General features: G+C 45.8%; 1 protein-coding gene across 5 annotated transcripts in view; it reads right to left on the bottom strand.

Moving 5' to 3' along the window:
* Window positions 1-16,354, bottom strand: part of USP42 (ubiquitin specific peptidase 42) — a 68,873-nt gene that overhangs the window by 12,826 nt on the left and 39,693 nt on the right. For all 5 annotated transcript variants that reach the window (XM_040356813.1, XM_040356810.1, XM_040356809.1 and 2 more), the window contains 2 exons: window positions 14,567-14,649; window positions 10,911-11,022 (listed from right to left, as the gene is read on the bottom strand). In XM_040356813.1, coding sequence (XP_040212747.1) covers window positions 10,911-11,022; window positions 14,567-14,649 — 195 coding nt within the window. The remainder of the gene's footprint in view (window positions 1-10,910; window positions 11,023-14,566; window positions 14,650-16,354) is intronic.

The raw sequence follows: 16,354 nt of genomic DNA, 5'->3' as shown, positions 1-16,354 counted from the left end.
ATCATATCCTCAGGTGTCATCTTCTATTGGATTACTGGAGTGATTTGACTGGCATGCACAAAGTAGCCCTTTCTGCTCCAAAACAGGTGCAAACTCGTTCGACTAAAGGGGTGGCAGCCTTTGGGGCCGTTATGGCAAGAATTGGTGGAAGATACATGTAAGATGGCTAGCTGAAGTTCTTGTGCAGCCTTCATTCAACTTTACAAGCTAGGACATGCCGTGAGCAAGTTCAGCAAAGTTTGGGACAAGAGACAAAATTCTTTTGGCCTTTAGCAGCTTTTGATTGTTAGTGTGACTTTTCAGGTGTTCTTCCCACTCATTTATTCAGCTAGATTATATTCCATTGTTAGGCAGGCCAGGAAAAAAAATGTAATTTTTGGCCCATCCTCAGCACAGGACACCCTCCCTATGGGCATGTTGCAGGCTAGGTCATCGAATACTTCAGTTGTGGAGGGGCCAACTTATTTAGCTAGGAGGTCCTGTGGGTTCCAAAGGAGGAGTTAACCCCCAGTGTGTGCCGACGTGAGGCTAGACCAGAAAAGGGAAAATAACGGTAAGCATCTGATAACAAAATGTATATTATATATACACACACACACACACACACACACACTTATCTTACAAACGTGAGTACACCCCTATTTTTATTATATATTTTCATGTGACAACACTGAAGTAATGTGTACAGTGTATAACAGTGTAAATTTGTTGTCCCCCCAAAATAACTCAACACACAGCCATGAATATCTAAACTGCTGGCAACAAAATTAAAAATGTCCAAATTAGCCCAATTATCTATTTTTCCTCCCTGGTATCATGTGACTTATTAGTGTTACAGGGTCTCAGGAGTGAATGGGGAGCAGGTGTGTTAAATTTGGTGTTATCGCTCTCATACTGGTCACCAGGTGAGGCGTATAAAGACAAGACAAGTGTGTCTTGCCTACAGTCAAGCATGGTGTTTGGAGTGTCAGTCTGGGGCTGCATGAGTGCTGCTGGCACTGGGGAGCTACAGTTGATTAAGGGAACCATGAATGCCAACATGTACTGTGACCTACTGAAGCAAAGCATGATCCCCTCCCTTCGGAGACTAGGCTGCAGGGCAGTATTCCAACACAACGACCCCAAATACACCTCCAAGACAACCACTGCCTTGCTAAAGAAGCTGAGGGTAAAGGTGATGGACTGGCCAAGCATGCCCCCAGATCTAAACCCTATTGAGCATCTGTGGGGCATCCTCAAACAGTAAGTGGAGGGGTGCAAGGTCTCTAGCATCCACCAGCTCTGTGATGTCGTCATGGAGGAGTGGAAGGGGATGCCAGTGGCAATCTGTGAAGCTCTGGTTAACTCCGTGTCAGAGAGGGTTAAGGCAGTGTTGAAAAATAATAGTGGCCACACAAAATAGCAACACTTTGGGCCCAATTTGGACATTCACTTGGCGATGAACTCACTTTTATAAGATAGTGTGTGAGCATATATATATATATGTGTATATGTGTGTGTATATGTGTGTGTATATGTGTGTGTATATGTGTGTGTATATGTGTGTGTATATGTGTGTGTATATGTGTGTGTATATGTGTGTGCATATAATGTGTGCATATAATGTGTGCATATAATGTGTGCATATAATGTGTGCATATAATGTGTGCATATAATGTGTGCATATAATGTGTGCATATAATGTGTGCATATAATGTGTGCATATAATGTGTGCATATAATGTGTGCATATAATGTGTGCATATAATGTGTGTGTATATAATGTGTGTGTATATAATGTGTGTGTATATAATGTGTGTATATAATGTGTGTGTTTGTATATATATTAATGTGCATAACGAAGCCAAGGAAAGATGGAAAAATCTCCAAAAGGCATCAAATTACAGATTAGACATTCTTATATGTCAAAAAAAGTTAGATTTTATTTCCATCATTTACACTTTCAAAATTACAGAAAACAAAAAAATGGCGTCTGCAAAAGTTTGGGCACCCTGCAGAGTTATATCTTGTACTGGCCCCTTTGGCAAGTTTCACAGCTTGCAAACGCTTTTTGTAGCCAGCCAAGAGTCTTTCAATTCTTGTTTGAGGTATCTTTGCCCATTCTTCCTTACAAAAGTCTTCCAGTTCTTGAGACTTCTGGGCTGTTTGTCACGCAATGCCCTTTTAAGGTCTATCCATAGATTTTCAATTATGTTGAGGTCAGGAGATTGTGAAGGCCATGGCAAAACCTTCAGTTTACGCCTCTTGATGTAATCCCCCGTGGATTTTGAGGTGTGTTTAGGATCATTATCCATTTGTAGAAGCCATCCACTCTTTAACTTCAGCTTTTTCACAGATGGCATCAAGTTACCATCCAAAATTTGCTGAAATTTTTCCTTCTACTCGTGAAATGTTCCCTGTGCCACTGGCTGCAATACAACCCCAAAGCATGATTGATCCACCCCCATGCTTAACAGTTGGACAGAGGTTCTTTTCATTAAATTCTGTGCCCTTTCTTCTCCAAACGTACCTTTGCTCATTCCGGCCAAAAAGTTATATTTTAATCTCATCGGACCACAGAACTTGTTTCCAAAATGCATCAGGTTTGTCTATATGTTCATTTGCAAAGTTCAAACGCTGATTTTTGTGGTGAGGATGTAGAGGAGGTTTTCTTCTGATGACTCTTCCATGAAGACCATATTTGTACAAGTATCTCTTTATAGTGGAATAGTGTACCACAACTCCAGTGTCTGCCAGATCTTTATGGAGGGATCGTGCAGTCAAACGTGGGTTTTGAATTGCTTTTCTCACAATCCTGCGAGCTGTTCTGTCTGATATTTTTCTTGGTCTTCCAGGTCTTTCTTTAACTTCTACTGTTCCTGATGACTGCCATTTCTTAATTACATTCCGAACAGAGGATATTGACATCTGAAAACGCTTTGCTATCTTCTTATAGCCTTCTCCAGCTTTGTGAGCGTCAACTATTTTTAGTTTTCTAGACAACTGCTTAGAAGAACCCATGGTGCTGATTGTTGGGGCAAGGTCAGAGGAGTCTGGGCATTTAAAACCTTTGAGATTGACATCACCTGGTCTTCCCAGACGATGATTGAGAACAATCCATGACACTGGCAGGTCTCAGCTTTGCAAAGGAGGCAGTGCATGCTATAAATTCTGCAGGGTGCCCAAACTTTTGCAGACGCCATTTTTTTTGTTTTCTGTAATTTTGAAAATTATGTAAATGATGGAACTAAAATCTAACTTTTTTTGACATATTATAAAAATGTCTAATCTGTAATTTGATGCTTTTGGAGATTATTCCAGCTTTCCTTGGCTTCGTTATGCACATTAATACATTTTTACCTGGGGTGCCCAAACTTTCGATCCCCACTGTATGTGTGTATGTAGAAGATGGGAGAAAATTCCACCAGCATGTCAGAGACCAGTGGAGAACCACCAGTGTATTGCACCCTGACACATTCCACCAGCCTACACTCTATAGAGGACTTACTATAGAGGACTTATCAGTACTTGTCGTCATGGAAGAGTTAAGACCAAAAAAGCCATTCTTTCAAAATGGAAACGAAGGCCCATTGCTTAAGTACTAAAACACAGAAGGAACAGAAAAATGTCAGCAGGTTCTCTGGACTGATTCAGATCTTGAAACAATGTAGTTTGTATGCCAGAGGACTGGAGAACTGTACATGATTGAATTCCTGCAGGTAACTGAGCGTTGTGGAGTTTCCTGCAGGTCTGGAGCTGAGCATTTTTACAGATTTAGTTGCTTGGTAAAAATCAATGCTTTAAATTATATAAAGAACATTCAGATTATACATCGTATAGTATCAGGGAGACATCAGATCAGCCCCTTCTTCATTTTGCCGTATGACAAACAAAAAATAGGATTTTTTGTACTCGCCGTAAAATCCTTTTCTTTGTCGTTCATGGACGGACACAGCCTCTTCATTCATGACAAGTGGGTTATGCTCCCCGTTTACAGGAGAGGACTAGGCAGAAATACAAATACAAATAGATACAAATACATGTCATTTTAAAAACAGAGCTGAACAGCCCCACCCAGGGGGCGGTCTCTCAAGACATAACCCTCCTCCCAGCAGCATGCAGCCTCAGTTCGTAACAAGCAGTACAACCCCAAAAAGGAGGGGTGGGTGCTGTGTCCGTCCATGGACGACAAAGAAAAGGATTTTACGATGCGTACAAAAAATCCTATTTTCTCTTGTCGTCCATGGACGGACACAGCCTCTTCATTCATGACAAGTGGGACGTCCCCAAGCAGTGTCAAGAAAAAAAAAATGAGGGGTGGGAACAGTATCATTCAAAAAAAAAAAAAAAAACACAACTTCACCCCAAACAGGCAGAGCTCCTCAAGGGAGGAGATGCAACTCTAAACAGCTGCCTGCAAAACCTTGCGGCCGAAGGAAGCATCTGAAGATGCACTCACATCAACCTTGTAAAATTTTGAGAAAGTGTGAACGGACGACCAAGTCGCCGCCTTACACACCTGAGAGACAGACGCTTGATGTCGGAAAGCCCAGGAAGCACCAATTGCCCTGGTGGAATGTGCCTTGACCGGAAACGGGGGCACCCGCCCCCTAAGAGCATAAGCCTGTATGACAATCTGTCTAATCCACTGAAAAATGGTGGCGGACGAGACCGCCAGGCCCCTTTGTGGACCAGATACCGACACAAAAAGTGAGTCAGACCTCCGAAACGGAGCCGTAGCCGACAGGTACACCCGCAGAGCGCGTACCACATCCAAGGAATGAAGTGCAACCTCCGTAGCATGCACTGGCTTAGGACACAAGGACGGAAGTATCCTCGTTAAGGTGAAAAGATGAAATCACCTTCGGAAGAAAGGAAGGTCGCGGACGTAACACTGCCTTGTCCCTATGGAGAACTAAGTATGGTGACTTGCAGGACAAGGCCGCCAGCTCAGAAACCCTTCTGACAGACGTAATAGCCACCAAGAAGGCCACCTTCTGAGAAAGCGTCGAGAGGGATCTCTCTGATGTCCGCGAAGGGAGATTTCTGAAGAACCGAGAGCACCAGATTCAAATCCCATGGGGGGAAGAGGTGGTCTCAAAGGGGGAACAATATGACGAACCCCCTGCACAAAAGTACCCACCATCGAATGGGCCGCCAAAGGTCGCTGAAAGAACACAGCCAAGGCTAAAATCTGACCCTTAATGGTGCTTAAGGCAAGCTTTTGATCCACGTCACACTGTAAAAACAGCAGGACTCTGGATATCAAATACGTCGGTGGACGCCAACCCATCTCCTCGCACATAGAGATGTAGGCCTTCCAAGTGCGATGGTAAATCTTTCTAGAGGAAGACTTCCTAGCCCGCAGCATATTTGGAATGACCGAGTCGGAAAGACCTCGGTCCCTTAGAACCTGGCTTTCAATAGCCATGCCGTTAAAGCCAGCAACTGTAAAGCAGGATGGAGTATAGGACCTTGGGACAGAAGGTCCCCCCGCACTGGCAGCCGCCAGGGCGTATCCGCCACTAAGCGCACGAGATCGGCGTACCACGGACGCCGGGGCCAATCCGGGGCGATTAGGATCATCGGGGATCCCCTCGGCCTCCACTCTGCAGAGCGGTCGAGGCAGCAACTTCAGTGGGGGAAATGCATAGATCGATACTGACCCCATGGGGCTACCAACGCGTCTGCCCAGGGATCCCTGCACCTGGCCACGAACCTTGACACCTTGCGGTTGAGACGAGAGGCCAGGAGATCCACATCCGGAGATACCCATCTCCTGCAAATGAGTTTAAACACCTCCTGGTGCAACGACCATTCTCCCTGGTCCAGCATCTGGCGACTCAGGTAGTCTGCCTGCCAGTTCTCCACGCCTGGGATGTAGACGGCCGAAAGAGCCGGCACGCTTATTTCTGCCCACCTTAGGATGTGAGCGACCTCGGACGCTGCAGCCGAGCTTCGGGGTTCCCCCTGATAATTGATATAAGCCACCGCCGTGGCGTTGTCCGACTGAATCCTGATCGGGCGGCCCTGCAACCTCCTTGACCACGAGGAGAGGCATAGCCTGATTGCCAGAAGTTCCAAGACATTGATCGGTAGACGGGACTCTTCTAGAGTCCAACGACCCTGGGCCGACTGGACCCCCCAGCCCGAGAGGCTGGCATCCGTCGTAACCACCGTCCACTGGAGGGGGAGAAAAGACTTACCTGCCCGAAGAGCCGGGGATCTCAACCACCAATTCAGAGAAGTCCTGACCAGATTGCTGACCTGAATCTGACGATCCAGAGACGATGGGGATCTGTTCCACTTGGACAGGATCTCCCTCTGTAGTACTCAGGTATGGAACTGGGCGTAGGGTACCGCTTAGAACGAGGCCACCATGAGGCCCAGAACCCGCATACAAAACCGAAGAGACGACCACTTGCGGGATGTCAAAACTCTCAGAGCAGACTGGAGCGTCTGCAATTTTTCCAGGGGTAGAAAGACCCTTGCTTTCGAGGAGTCCAGAATCAACCCCAGGTATTCCAAACGCTGAGTCGGAACCAGGACCGACTTCTGAATGTTCAAGACCCACCCGAACTCTTGGAGGGTCTGGCTGGTTATAGACACGTCTTCCCTTAATTCTGAGGCAGAAGCTGCTCTCAGAAGGAGATCGTCTAAGTAGCCCACAATGGCAATGCCTCGCTGTCTCAGCAAAGCTAGGATCGGCGCGAGCACCTTGGTGAAAACTCTTGGTGCTGACGCCAGGCCAAAAGGGAGGGCCACAAACTGATAGTGATCCTCCCGATCGCAAAATGCAGAAACCTTTGGTGACTTGCGCAGATTGGGACATGCAAGTATGCGTCCTTGATGTCCAAGGACGCCAGAAAGTCCCCCGAGTTGAGCGCAGCTACCACCGAGCGAATCTATTCCATGCGGAACTTTTGTTACTTTCACAAAGACGTTCAAAGTCTTGAGGTCCAGCATCGGACGGACCCCGTCCTTCTTCGGGACCACAAACAGATTCGAGTAAAAACCCCGAAACCTCTCGTCCTGCGGAACAGGTAAAATTACTCCGCAACCTAGCAGGTCCCTTACTGCCCCCAACAGGGCAGCCCGACGAGCTGGTAGGAGAGGGAGACTAGAGGGAAAGAATCTGTTCGGGGGATAGGAAAGAAACTATTTTGTACCCCGAGGAGACCACCGCGCAGACCCATCGGTCGGAGAGCAGAGAGGTCCACCGGAGCTGTGAACCTGCAAAGCCGTCCCCCCACCCATGAGTCGGGCGGGGGCAGACCTTCATGCAGTTGCAGGCTTGGGTGCCGGCTTGTTTGGCTTACGCACCCAGGGACGTTTCTGTCCCCCAGCTGAGCCCCTGTCGGGCTGGGAGGGTTTACCTGTGGGCCCTGACTGACGGAAAAAACGCTTCTGTGTGGGAAAAGGACCCGGCTTGCGGCGGGGTTCCTTCCCCCTTGGAGGACTGAGGGAGGAAAGTGCTCTTCCCTCCTGTGACATCTTTGATAATGTTGTCCAGTGAAGACCCAAAAAGCCTCTCACCTTTGAAGGGTAAATCTGCCAGGGCCTTCTTAGAGGCCTGGTCCGCAGACCAGCATTTTAGCCAAAGGAGGCAGCGTAAAACCACCGCTGAGACAGAATCCCTGGATACCAAGGGTGCTGCATCTAGTGAAGCGTCACAAACAGACAAGCCCCTGGACCAGTTGGTCAGCCAGTCTAATTACCTTGGATGGGAGCTCGTGCTCCTCTGCAGCCTGGCGCAAAATCTTTGCCCACTCAGTAAGTGTCTGAGACACCAGGGCAGTGGCCACAATAGGCCGCAAGGCAGACCTCAGCATGGTAAACATGGAACAAGTCAGTGCTTCGGATCTTCTATCAGTCTGATCCTTAAAAGCAGGAACTCCCTCTACAGGGAGAATGGTCACCTTGTTTAGCCGGGCGACCGGAGGGTCCACCACCGGAGGAGAAGTCCACTTCTTTAAGACGTTCTCCTCAAAGGGGTATCGAACCGCCAGGCGGTGAGGGACTACAAAAGCCTTCTGCGGCTTTTCCCATTCCGCATCAATGAATTTATCAAAGAAGGGCACATAAGGAAAAACCTCAACAGAGCGGTCTGATTTGTGTGAACCAAAAGAGACCGAGCCCTCAGCGGATACCTCAGCTGTACTATCTAGCTTAAGGGAGTCCCTTACAGCATTGATAAGCTCCCTGACAAGTGCCTTATCAGACCCAGTTACAGCGTCTTCCTCAGGAAATAAATATAAAATTCCGCGCCCAATTATCAAAAGGAAAATTAAATTAACAAAAAGCTGCTCCTCAAACAATACTGAATTGTGAACATTAAAGGTGAAGATAGAGGGCGCTAAATTACACACATGTTGAGCCTTAATCAATATATGGTGCAAAAAACACAACCAATCAACCAATTGATTGGTAATAGTATGCTGAAACCTACAAAAACCTTTATAAGGAAACAAAATAAAATAAATAAACAATCAAAACCCAAAAGTTGCAGACGACACTGCACATTTGGTGATCACACATAAATGTGTAAAAAAAAAATTCTCTTGAATATTGGGACTTTTATTAATATTTACAATTTTTACACATTGAATGGCATTTATGTGTGATCACCAAATGTGCAATGTCGTCTGCAACTTTTGGGTTTTGATTGTTTATTTTATTTTGTTTCCTTATAAAGGTTTTTGTAGGTTTCAGCATACTATTACTAATCAATTGGTTGATTGGTTGTGTTTTTTGCACCATATATTGATTAAGGCTCAACATGTGTGTAATTTAGCACCCTCTATCTTCACCTTTAGTCTTCCTCAGGAAGGTCCTGGTCCACGTCTTCAGATACAACAGAACCAGGCACCTGCGCAGCCAGGTCCTGGTCTGAATCTGAACATTCCCCCGGGGATAAGTGGAGGGAGGGGGCGCTTTTTACCCCCTTTACTGCCACACGCCGCTTCCACCCTGGCCACAAATGTCTCCAGGACTGCCGACAAGGAGTCTATAGTGAGTGCAGAAGCAGAGGTACCAGCTGCCTCTGCCATGCTGGGGGAAGGAGGACTAGATACTGACTCCAAAACCTGGAGGAAAAAAAACTCGCAGGGCCCAGTTCAGAATGAACAAAAGACACCCACCACTCCTGCTGCGCTGACCGGGGGGGGGGGGGGGGGGGGGGAGGTTGTACAGGGGACTCCCCACCGGAGAATAAATGCTCAGCGCCGCTGCCCGTGTCCCGCACACTGCGTGTGTGGTGTGTGGAGGAGTCGTGAGGTAGTGGAATGCTGTGAGGAGAACGGCGTTGCGCGCCGTAAAAACCAACGCTAGAGGCCGAGGACTCAAGCAAGATGGCCGCCGAGCGTCCACGTGGAGCCTGGTGCGGCTACAGTAAAATGGCCGCCAATGGGATTTTCAATGCAAACTGAAAACCCACTAAAAAATGGCGCCAGCGCCACCAGAACGCGGCAAAACACAGCATTTAAAAAAGGGGTGAAAGCCTGGAAAGGCTGCTCAGCCCCCAATCCAGAAAAAAAAGGGACCCTCCACAGTAAAAACACATAGGCCAGGCGCACAGTACACTCCACCAGGTGCCCCCACCCCACCCGCATGTGTATAACAACAGAGGGAAAAAAGGGAGCAGGGAAGGGAGGATACCCAAACCCCAGGAATGCCCAGCTGTGCCACCCCACCTCAGAAGGAGGGACTGTACTTACCCGTCCTCGTGACGACTTACTGGTGCATTCCAGACAGGCATACAACCGCAATTGAGGTAGCCGTCAGCCCGGTCCACTGTGAGTGAGACAACTCTACAGCTCAGTCATGTGCGGACCTCGGAGCAAAGCTCACTGGCCACCCCAGGAGTCATGGGGCATGTCGTGGCAGACCCAGCCCCTTTGCAAAGGTGTGCTCACGCTCGCTGGCCGATCTGAGAAGACTACAAGGATCTATAATATCCAGCCTGTCTCAGCCGACAGTTGTAGAAAAAGAAAAATAAAATCCTTTCTTCGGGCGCTGGGCCCAAAGGGAGCCATACGTCGTCCTCCTTTGCTAGGCAGAACAAAACTGAGGCTGCATGCTGCTGGGAGGAGGGTTATGTCCGGAGGGACTGCCCCCTGGGCGGGGCTGTTCAGCTCTGTTTTTAAAATGACATGTATTTGTATCTAACATGTTCTGCCTAGTCCTCTCCTGTAAACAGGGAACATAACCCACTTGTCATGAATGAAGAGGCTGTGTCCGTCCATGGACGACAAGAGAAAAAAATGTACACCGTTATACAAGCTGTACACTCACTACTTTACACTGGGTGCCACCCAGTGCCTCAGTGGTAAATCAGGAGCCGCTGTGGGGGCTGACATGTTCCCTCCGAGTTTCTTCCAGGTTCACGGGCTCAGAAGCTTGAGTGGCCAGAGCCATGATGACATCACTACCGTGCGTGGGAGCCCTCTGTTTCAGCAAGGAGTTCAGAAGTTCCGGCATGATACGCCGGACATTCAGAGCGTATGTGCCGCTGACGTCAGTGGCTGCATGCAGGATGAATATCTCCTAAAACGTGCAGGTTTAGGAGATATTAATTTTACCTACAGGTAAGCCTTATTATAGGCTTACCCGTAGGTAAAAATCACTTTAAGGGTATATGCCCACCAGATACACTGGGGTGCACTTTCAAAGCACGAAAAGCAAAAATAAATAATGGTCTCTTATAAAAACACAGTTCACACCAATGCTTGCATTTGCCTAGCGCTGAAAAAAAGCGCACATAAATGCACATAAACATGCACAAACGCATTTGTGTTTGTTCATGCATTGATTTAAACAAATGTATAAAAAGCTTTACTGTAAGAACGTAGCTAGAAAATGTGTACTTAATGCAGCTTTTAAAGATGACAAATAACTTCATACAAGGGAGATCATAATGCATTTTGAACTCACCTTTGAAAGTTTTCCTCCACTGAAACTTGCAAATCTTTTCAAAGACAGAGTCAGGACATTAGATGTTCTATGAATTGTAAATTTCTTTGTTGCCGTAACCAACTGATTACACCTAAAGAAGCAAGGGACCAACATAAGTACAACACAAGGAAAAAATGTCACATTAAAATACACCTGTCCAGATAGAATTATTGGAGATAAACTCTGTACTACCACTTTATACCTACAGGTAAGCCTCATTATAGGCTTACCTGTAGGTATAAAGATTATCTCCTAAACCTGTAAGGTTTAGGAGATATTCCCCTCGCAATGCGCCGCTGACTGCAGCGGCGCATGCACAGCGGAGATCCTCTGCTAAAGGCCCGGTAGCCGCCGGACCTTGCCGGAGAGAAGTCTCCCGCGCACATGCGTGGGAGTGACATTACCGCTCCAGCCAATCACAGCGCTGGAGCGGCGATACCTGGAAGACACGCTGAGGCAAGACAACATCTCCCTCGGCGTGGACCAGGTAAGTTCATTACACCTCGTTTCAAGGTAAGTATTTCATAATGAGCTAGGATGCGGTGCATACTAGCTCATTATGGCTTTTGCTTTTCAGGTGTAAAAAAAAAAAAAAAAAAAAAAAGAGAACACGGCAGCGGGTTTACTACCGCTTTAATGACTTGTTTTTAAAGTTAAATATGCCAAATCTGAAATCACTATCCCTCCAGTGCCATCTAGGAGACTCACCAACAGATGAAATTATTTTCCCAGAGCAGTGCTCTACCAACTAGAGTAGTAAATAAGGATACCGGTCATACAGCTGTAATTCAAACCAATGTCAGCAGTGGCAGTTCACATATTTCTGTGCCGACAGGTTTCTTTTACACAGAAAAAGAAGCTAAAAGGCGTTTAACTCCACTCTTTATATACCCCTTTGCATAAAAAGTTTTTAAGAAGTCACCCGTCACAGAACAAGGAGAGCACACACATATGGAAGATGAATGAGTTCCTAAAAACATGAGTCAAACATCTATTTTTTTTTATAAACAAAACATTATATATCAAATTATATAATTTTTCAAAGATGAGGTGGGCATAGCAAGCAAAAATTTAAAATGGCCAGCCTACCATTTTGCATCCTCTTAATTCTCTGCCAGTCCATGGCCAGCGCCATTTCTGCTCAGAAAAATCCCTTTCCCAGGTGCACATCTACCTTAATCAAAATGTTGTTCAATATCATCACGCCCTAACTAAATCCTTGTTTCCGCTAAAATACTGTCAGATTGGAAAGCAATGCTTACCAGTGAGCAAATCACTAAGATGAGAAAAAAGGATCCAGTCTAAATTCATGAAACCTCTGGCTTCTTATAAGACCTAAATACTCCAGCAGTGGGCAAATTCCCAACCCTGTTTCTGTCCTTCCAGGAGTTTTGGGTGTACTAAAAACACATACCACAGTGCTCTTTATAACAAAATCAATGAAAACAATTTCAACAAAGAGCTTATAAACATTCAAACACAAATGCAGTGGTCCCACCAAAAAGCCAAAAGTCAATTGGTTTAAATACCTAAAGTCACCACCACTGTGGACATTTCTGTCAACAGGGCTCATATATCAAGGTGAACACGAGTCAATAGCAACATTATTAAAGTGGATAGTGACACAAACATCATTGATATGGGACATACGAGGTTTGTCTAAAAAGTTTGGTGAATGGTCCGATAGCTCAGTGGCAACAAAGGTCAGGTAGGTGCGCACATGGCTTGCCAGACACACGTTGAGAAGTTCCACCGAGCATGGAATACACGTGACCTTCAGGGTAAACCCGCCGCGGGCAGTGCAACGTAGTCTGTGTGAGAGCTAGGGTTACAATGCAATAAGTGAACATCAATATCAGCTACAAATTGGGGAAAACAGCGACGAGGATGCATGAAATGTTGGTGCAAGTGTACGGTATGGAAGCCGTAAGCAGAAAGTGTTCAACTGGTTCAAATGCTTATGTGACGAGAAGGAAATGAGGATAGAGCTACGTTTGGGTCAGCTGTCAACAAGCAGAACCCCAGCCATGATAAAGCAAATGCTGGTACGAGATTAGTGACTGACTCTACGATTGATGGTGAAGGTATTAAGTAGGGGTGCACCGAAATTAAAATTTCAGAACCAAAACTAAATATATATAAAAAAAAAAATCTCCCAAAACCGACTTATTTTTTTCCCCTTATTTAATTTTTTTTGAATGGGCACAGTGGCTGCGTGTGATGGCACAGTGAGGCTGCAATTGATGTTTTTTTGGTAGTCAGAGAAGGCAAGCATGGCTCAATAACAAACTTTTTTAATCTGCCATTTTTTCATTAAGAAAGTGCTGGTCACCTCAGTTAGTATTAACCACCCCCACCCCCCCAATCCAGCCATTTCGTTTGTTCTATCTATCTAAGTTCTAACAGGTTCTGCTTACTTTTTTAGCAGCACACTGGTTCCTCCTAGGCAGGCTCCTTGTGAGTGTGACTAGTCTCTGTGTCACAGGCAGCTCCAACACAGCACCTTGCCCAGCGCTCCGAGTCCTCCCTCGCCTCCGGCCGTGACGTCACGCCGCTGGACTGCACCACGAGACTCCCCCATAGGGGGAGTAAAAAAAATACAGGCAATGGAGCTAGGCGACGCCGGTGGAGTGCACTCGGCATACAATTTGTGCAGTGCCACTGCCCGCGCTCTGTATACTGGTCTGGCGGCCGCATGTGTATGAGAACTGCGCCCCCTCCTATACGAAATGGTACCGCCCACGGAGGGCGGTCATTTTCGTCAATTTTAAATGCGTTTCGGCATGGACCCAAATTAGCTGTTTTTGGCCGATATATTAGTGCATTCCTAGTATTAAGCATTAGCAAGACACGGTGCGCATCATCGTTCGCAAAGATTTGGGCAAGCGGAATATCTGTTGATGGCTTGTGTCGTAGAAGCAGACATATGAACAGAAAGCAAACACAGATGGAAACCTCTGGATATTTCATTACCATGTATGATCAGGATCCATCACCATAGGGGGATTAGATCTGTGCCCCAATTTTTGGCTCAGCATAGCACACCTGTACTCAATTACCCACTGCACTCCCCTGATCTGGCGCCTGAGGACTTCTGTTTGTCTGTCCGAAGAGCATTGTGAAAAGCCCACACTTTGTGGACGTGGCAGCAATCCAAGACAATGCGATGGTGGTTCTGTGATCTAAAGAGGCCTTTGCTAACTAACAGTTTCCAGAAGCTTTATGATTGTTGCCAAAGGTGTGTTGCGAAGAATGGCAATTTTTTTGAATTTGCCATTAAAAAGGTAATTTGTATCTTCTGTTTTGTTTGTTTTTTGATACCATTAACTGAACATTTTAGACACACCTAGTAGACTACAATACAGCTTTCATAAAAGTGCTTTAGAAAAATGTTTACTATCATGTAGAGCAGTGGTCATCAACCCTGTCCTGCAGGGCCCACCAACAGGCCAGGTTTTATGTATTACCTTGGGGAGATGCAGTCTAGAATACTGCAATCACTGAGGAGCAAATGATATCAGCTGTGATGCATTTCAGTTATCTTGCAAACCTGGCCTGTTAGTGGGCCCTGCAGGACAAGGTTGATGACCACTGATGTAGAGAATGCAAAGGAGTGAATATATTTAAAAGCTTACTTGCTGCATTTGTATGCGTTGTCGCCTTCAAGCTGTTCGGCTTTTACAAACTCTTCCAGAGCTTGGTTTATACTATGTGAAGCCTGAAACAAATGCAAACATATTAGGGGGCATAAGAACGGTATTAAACTTGTAATATGGTCTATACTATAGAATTAGAGTTCTTAGGAAGCAAAGCACAGACCATCTTTGCATATTACAGGAAAACAAACCTGGTAAAAATGTTGAAATCACATCAAAATTACTTCAAAGTGAACACTGCAATAACAGTTCAAAATATGTGCTCACCAGTGGAAATACTGGGTGACACACAAAGCAAATATTTCATAATGTGGTACTCCTGACATTCGTTGCTTTACAGACCAAGTTTAATTTACATACAGTTGCATCATGCAGTTAAAGCACAAAGTAACTCCTCGCAATGGCATTTGTCCCCAACTCCGGTATTCAGTATCATTAGGGATTGCCGACTCATCTAAAGGCTTTATTTCACAATGTTATGCCATGCTTTTACAGTCCTGTTTGAGGCAGCATCCCCTGAGAGTGATGGAACTCGGGGAAAGAGACGTAGGCCAAATGGGGAGTAAGCAATGGGAGGAGGCGGCTTTCCAGGCTGTGGTTACATGCTCACTCAATTGTTTATCTTGTTGAGGGTATATTTCTCCATAGATTGCATCTGATGGGCTTGTAAACAGAGGCTACATGTACAAGGTGTAAGCGGGACCATGGAGACCCAATTCACCTTTTTTTTTATAGGTGTCCAAAATTATAATCCTATTGGGCAAGGGTGGTGCAAAAAAAAAAAAAAATCAACTCTGTTTCAGGAGTCCCTCCCACTAGACCCAAAAACTTTTTTTTTTGAGTGTACTGGAAATCTATGGCTGGAAAATATATACAAAAGAGGCCATAAAAGTCTTGTTTCATGCATGAAAGCTTACATGGTACATTGGAAGTCGGAGGACCCCCCTACGGTGGAAAGGTGTACAAACCAGTCAACTATAAATGATAAAATATTCTCAAATTATAAAATCTAAAGTAAATATAGTCAAGGCAATCTTACTTTAATTAGTACTGCCTACCAAACAGACACAATGCAAAGAGTAGATGATTTGCTGACCTTTGAAATGCAGCTTTACAAACATTAAAGGAGCTGTAGAGCTTTGTGTTTTTTCACCTTAATGCATCCTAAAAAAACACCTTGCACTTAACCGCCCCTATAGAAGCCCCTGTTTTACTTACCTGAGCCCCGAATCTCCGTGGGCGCGATCCCGCGTTGCTTTCCGCCAGGTCTTGTTGTCTCTTCATTGGATAGATTGATCTATTGGCTCCCGCTGCTGTCAATCAAATCCAATGATGCCGCCGCCGGGGGGCGGGCCGAGTCATACAATTGGCGGCTATGGACACTGATTGTATGGCACAGGAGCACACCCGCAAGCTAACCCTCTCGGGAGAGAGATCCCAGAGGGGGTTAGCTCCTTCGGGGAGGGGCCGCAAGAGACGCTGTGGGACCCCAGAAGAGGACGATCAGGGCCACTCTGTGCAAAACTGCACAGTGGAAGTAGGATATATTTTTTTTTAAATAGCTGAACCTTTACAACCCCTTTAACAGTATACTTAATGCTAGTTGTAAATAAAATTCTGTCTTGAAGGTATGCATTTTTACGAAAACTAAATAGGGTCACTTTTTTGCCTGGCATAAAAGTGGCCATGGTTTTCCTTATTTGCCTAGAGTGGATAGGTGTTGGAATCTGCCTAAGATTTTTCTCATCACTGCCTGTGTTCACTTTG

This window comes from Rana temporaria, chromosome 6, assembly GCF_905171775.1.
Source record: "Rana temporaria chromosome 6, aRanTem1.1, whole genome shotgun sequence".
Taxonomy (NCBI): domain Eukaryota; kingdom Metazoa; phylum Chordata; class Amphibia; order Anura; family Ranidae; genus Rana; species Rana temporaria.
This window is presented reverse-complemented; position numbering and strand designations above follow the sequence as displayed.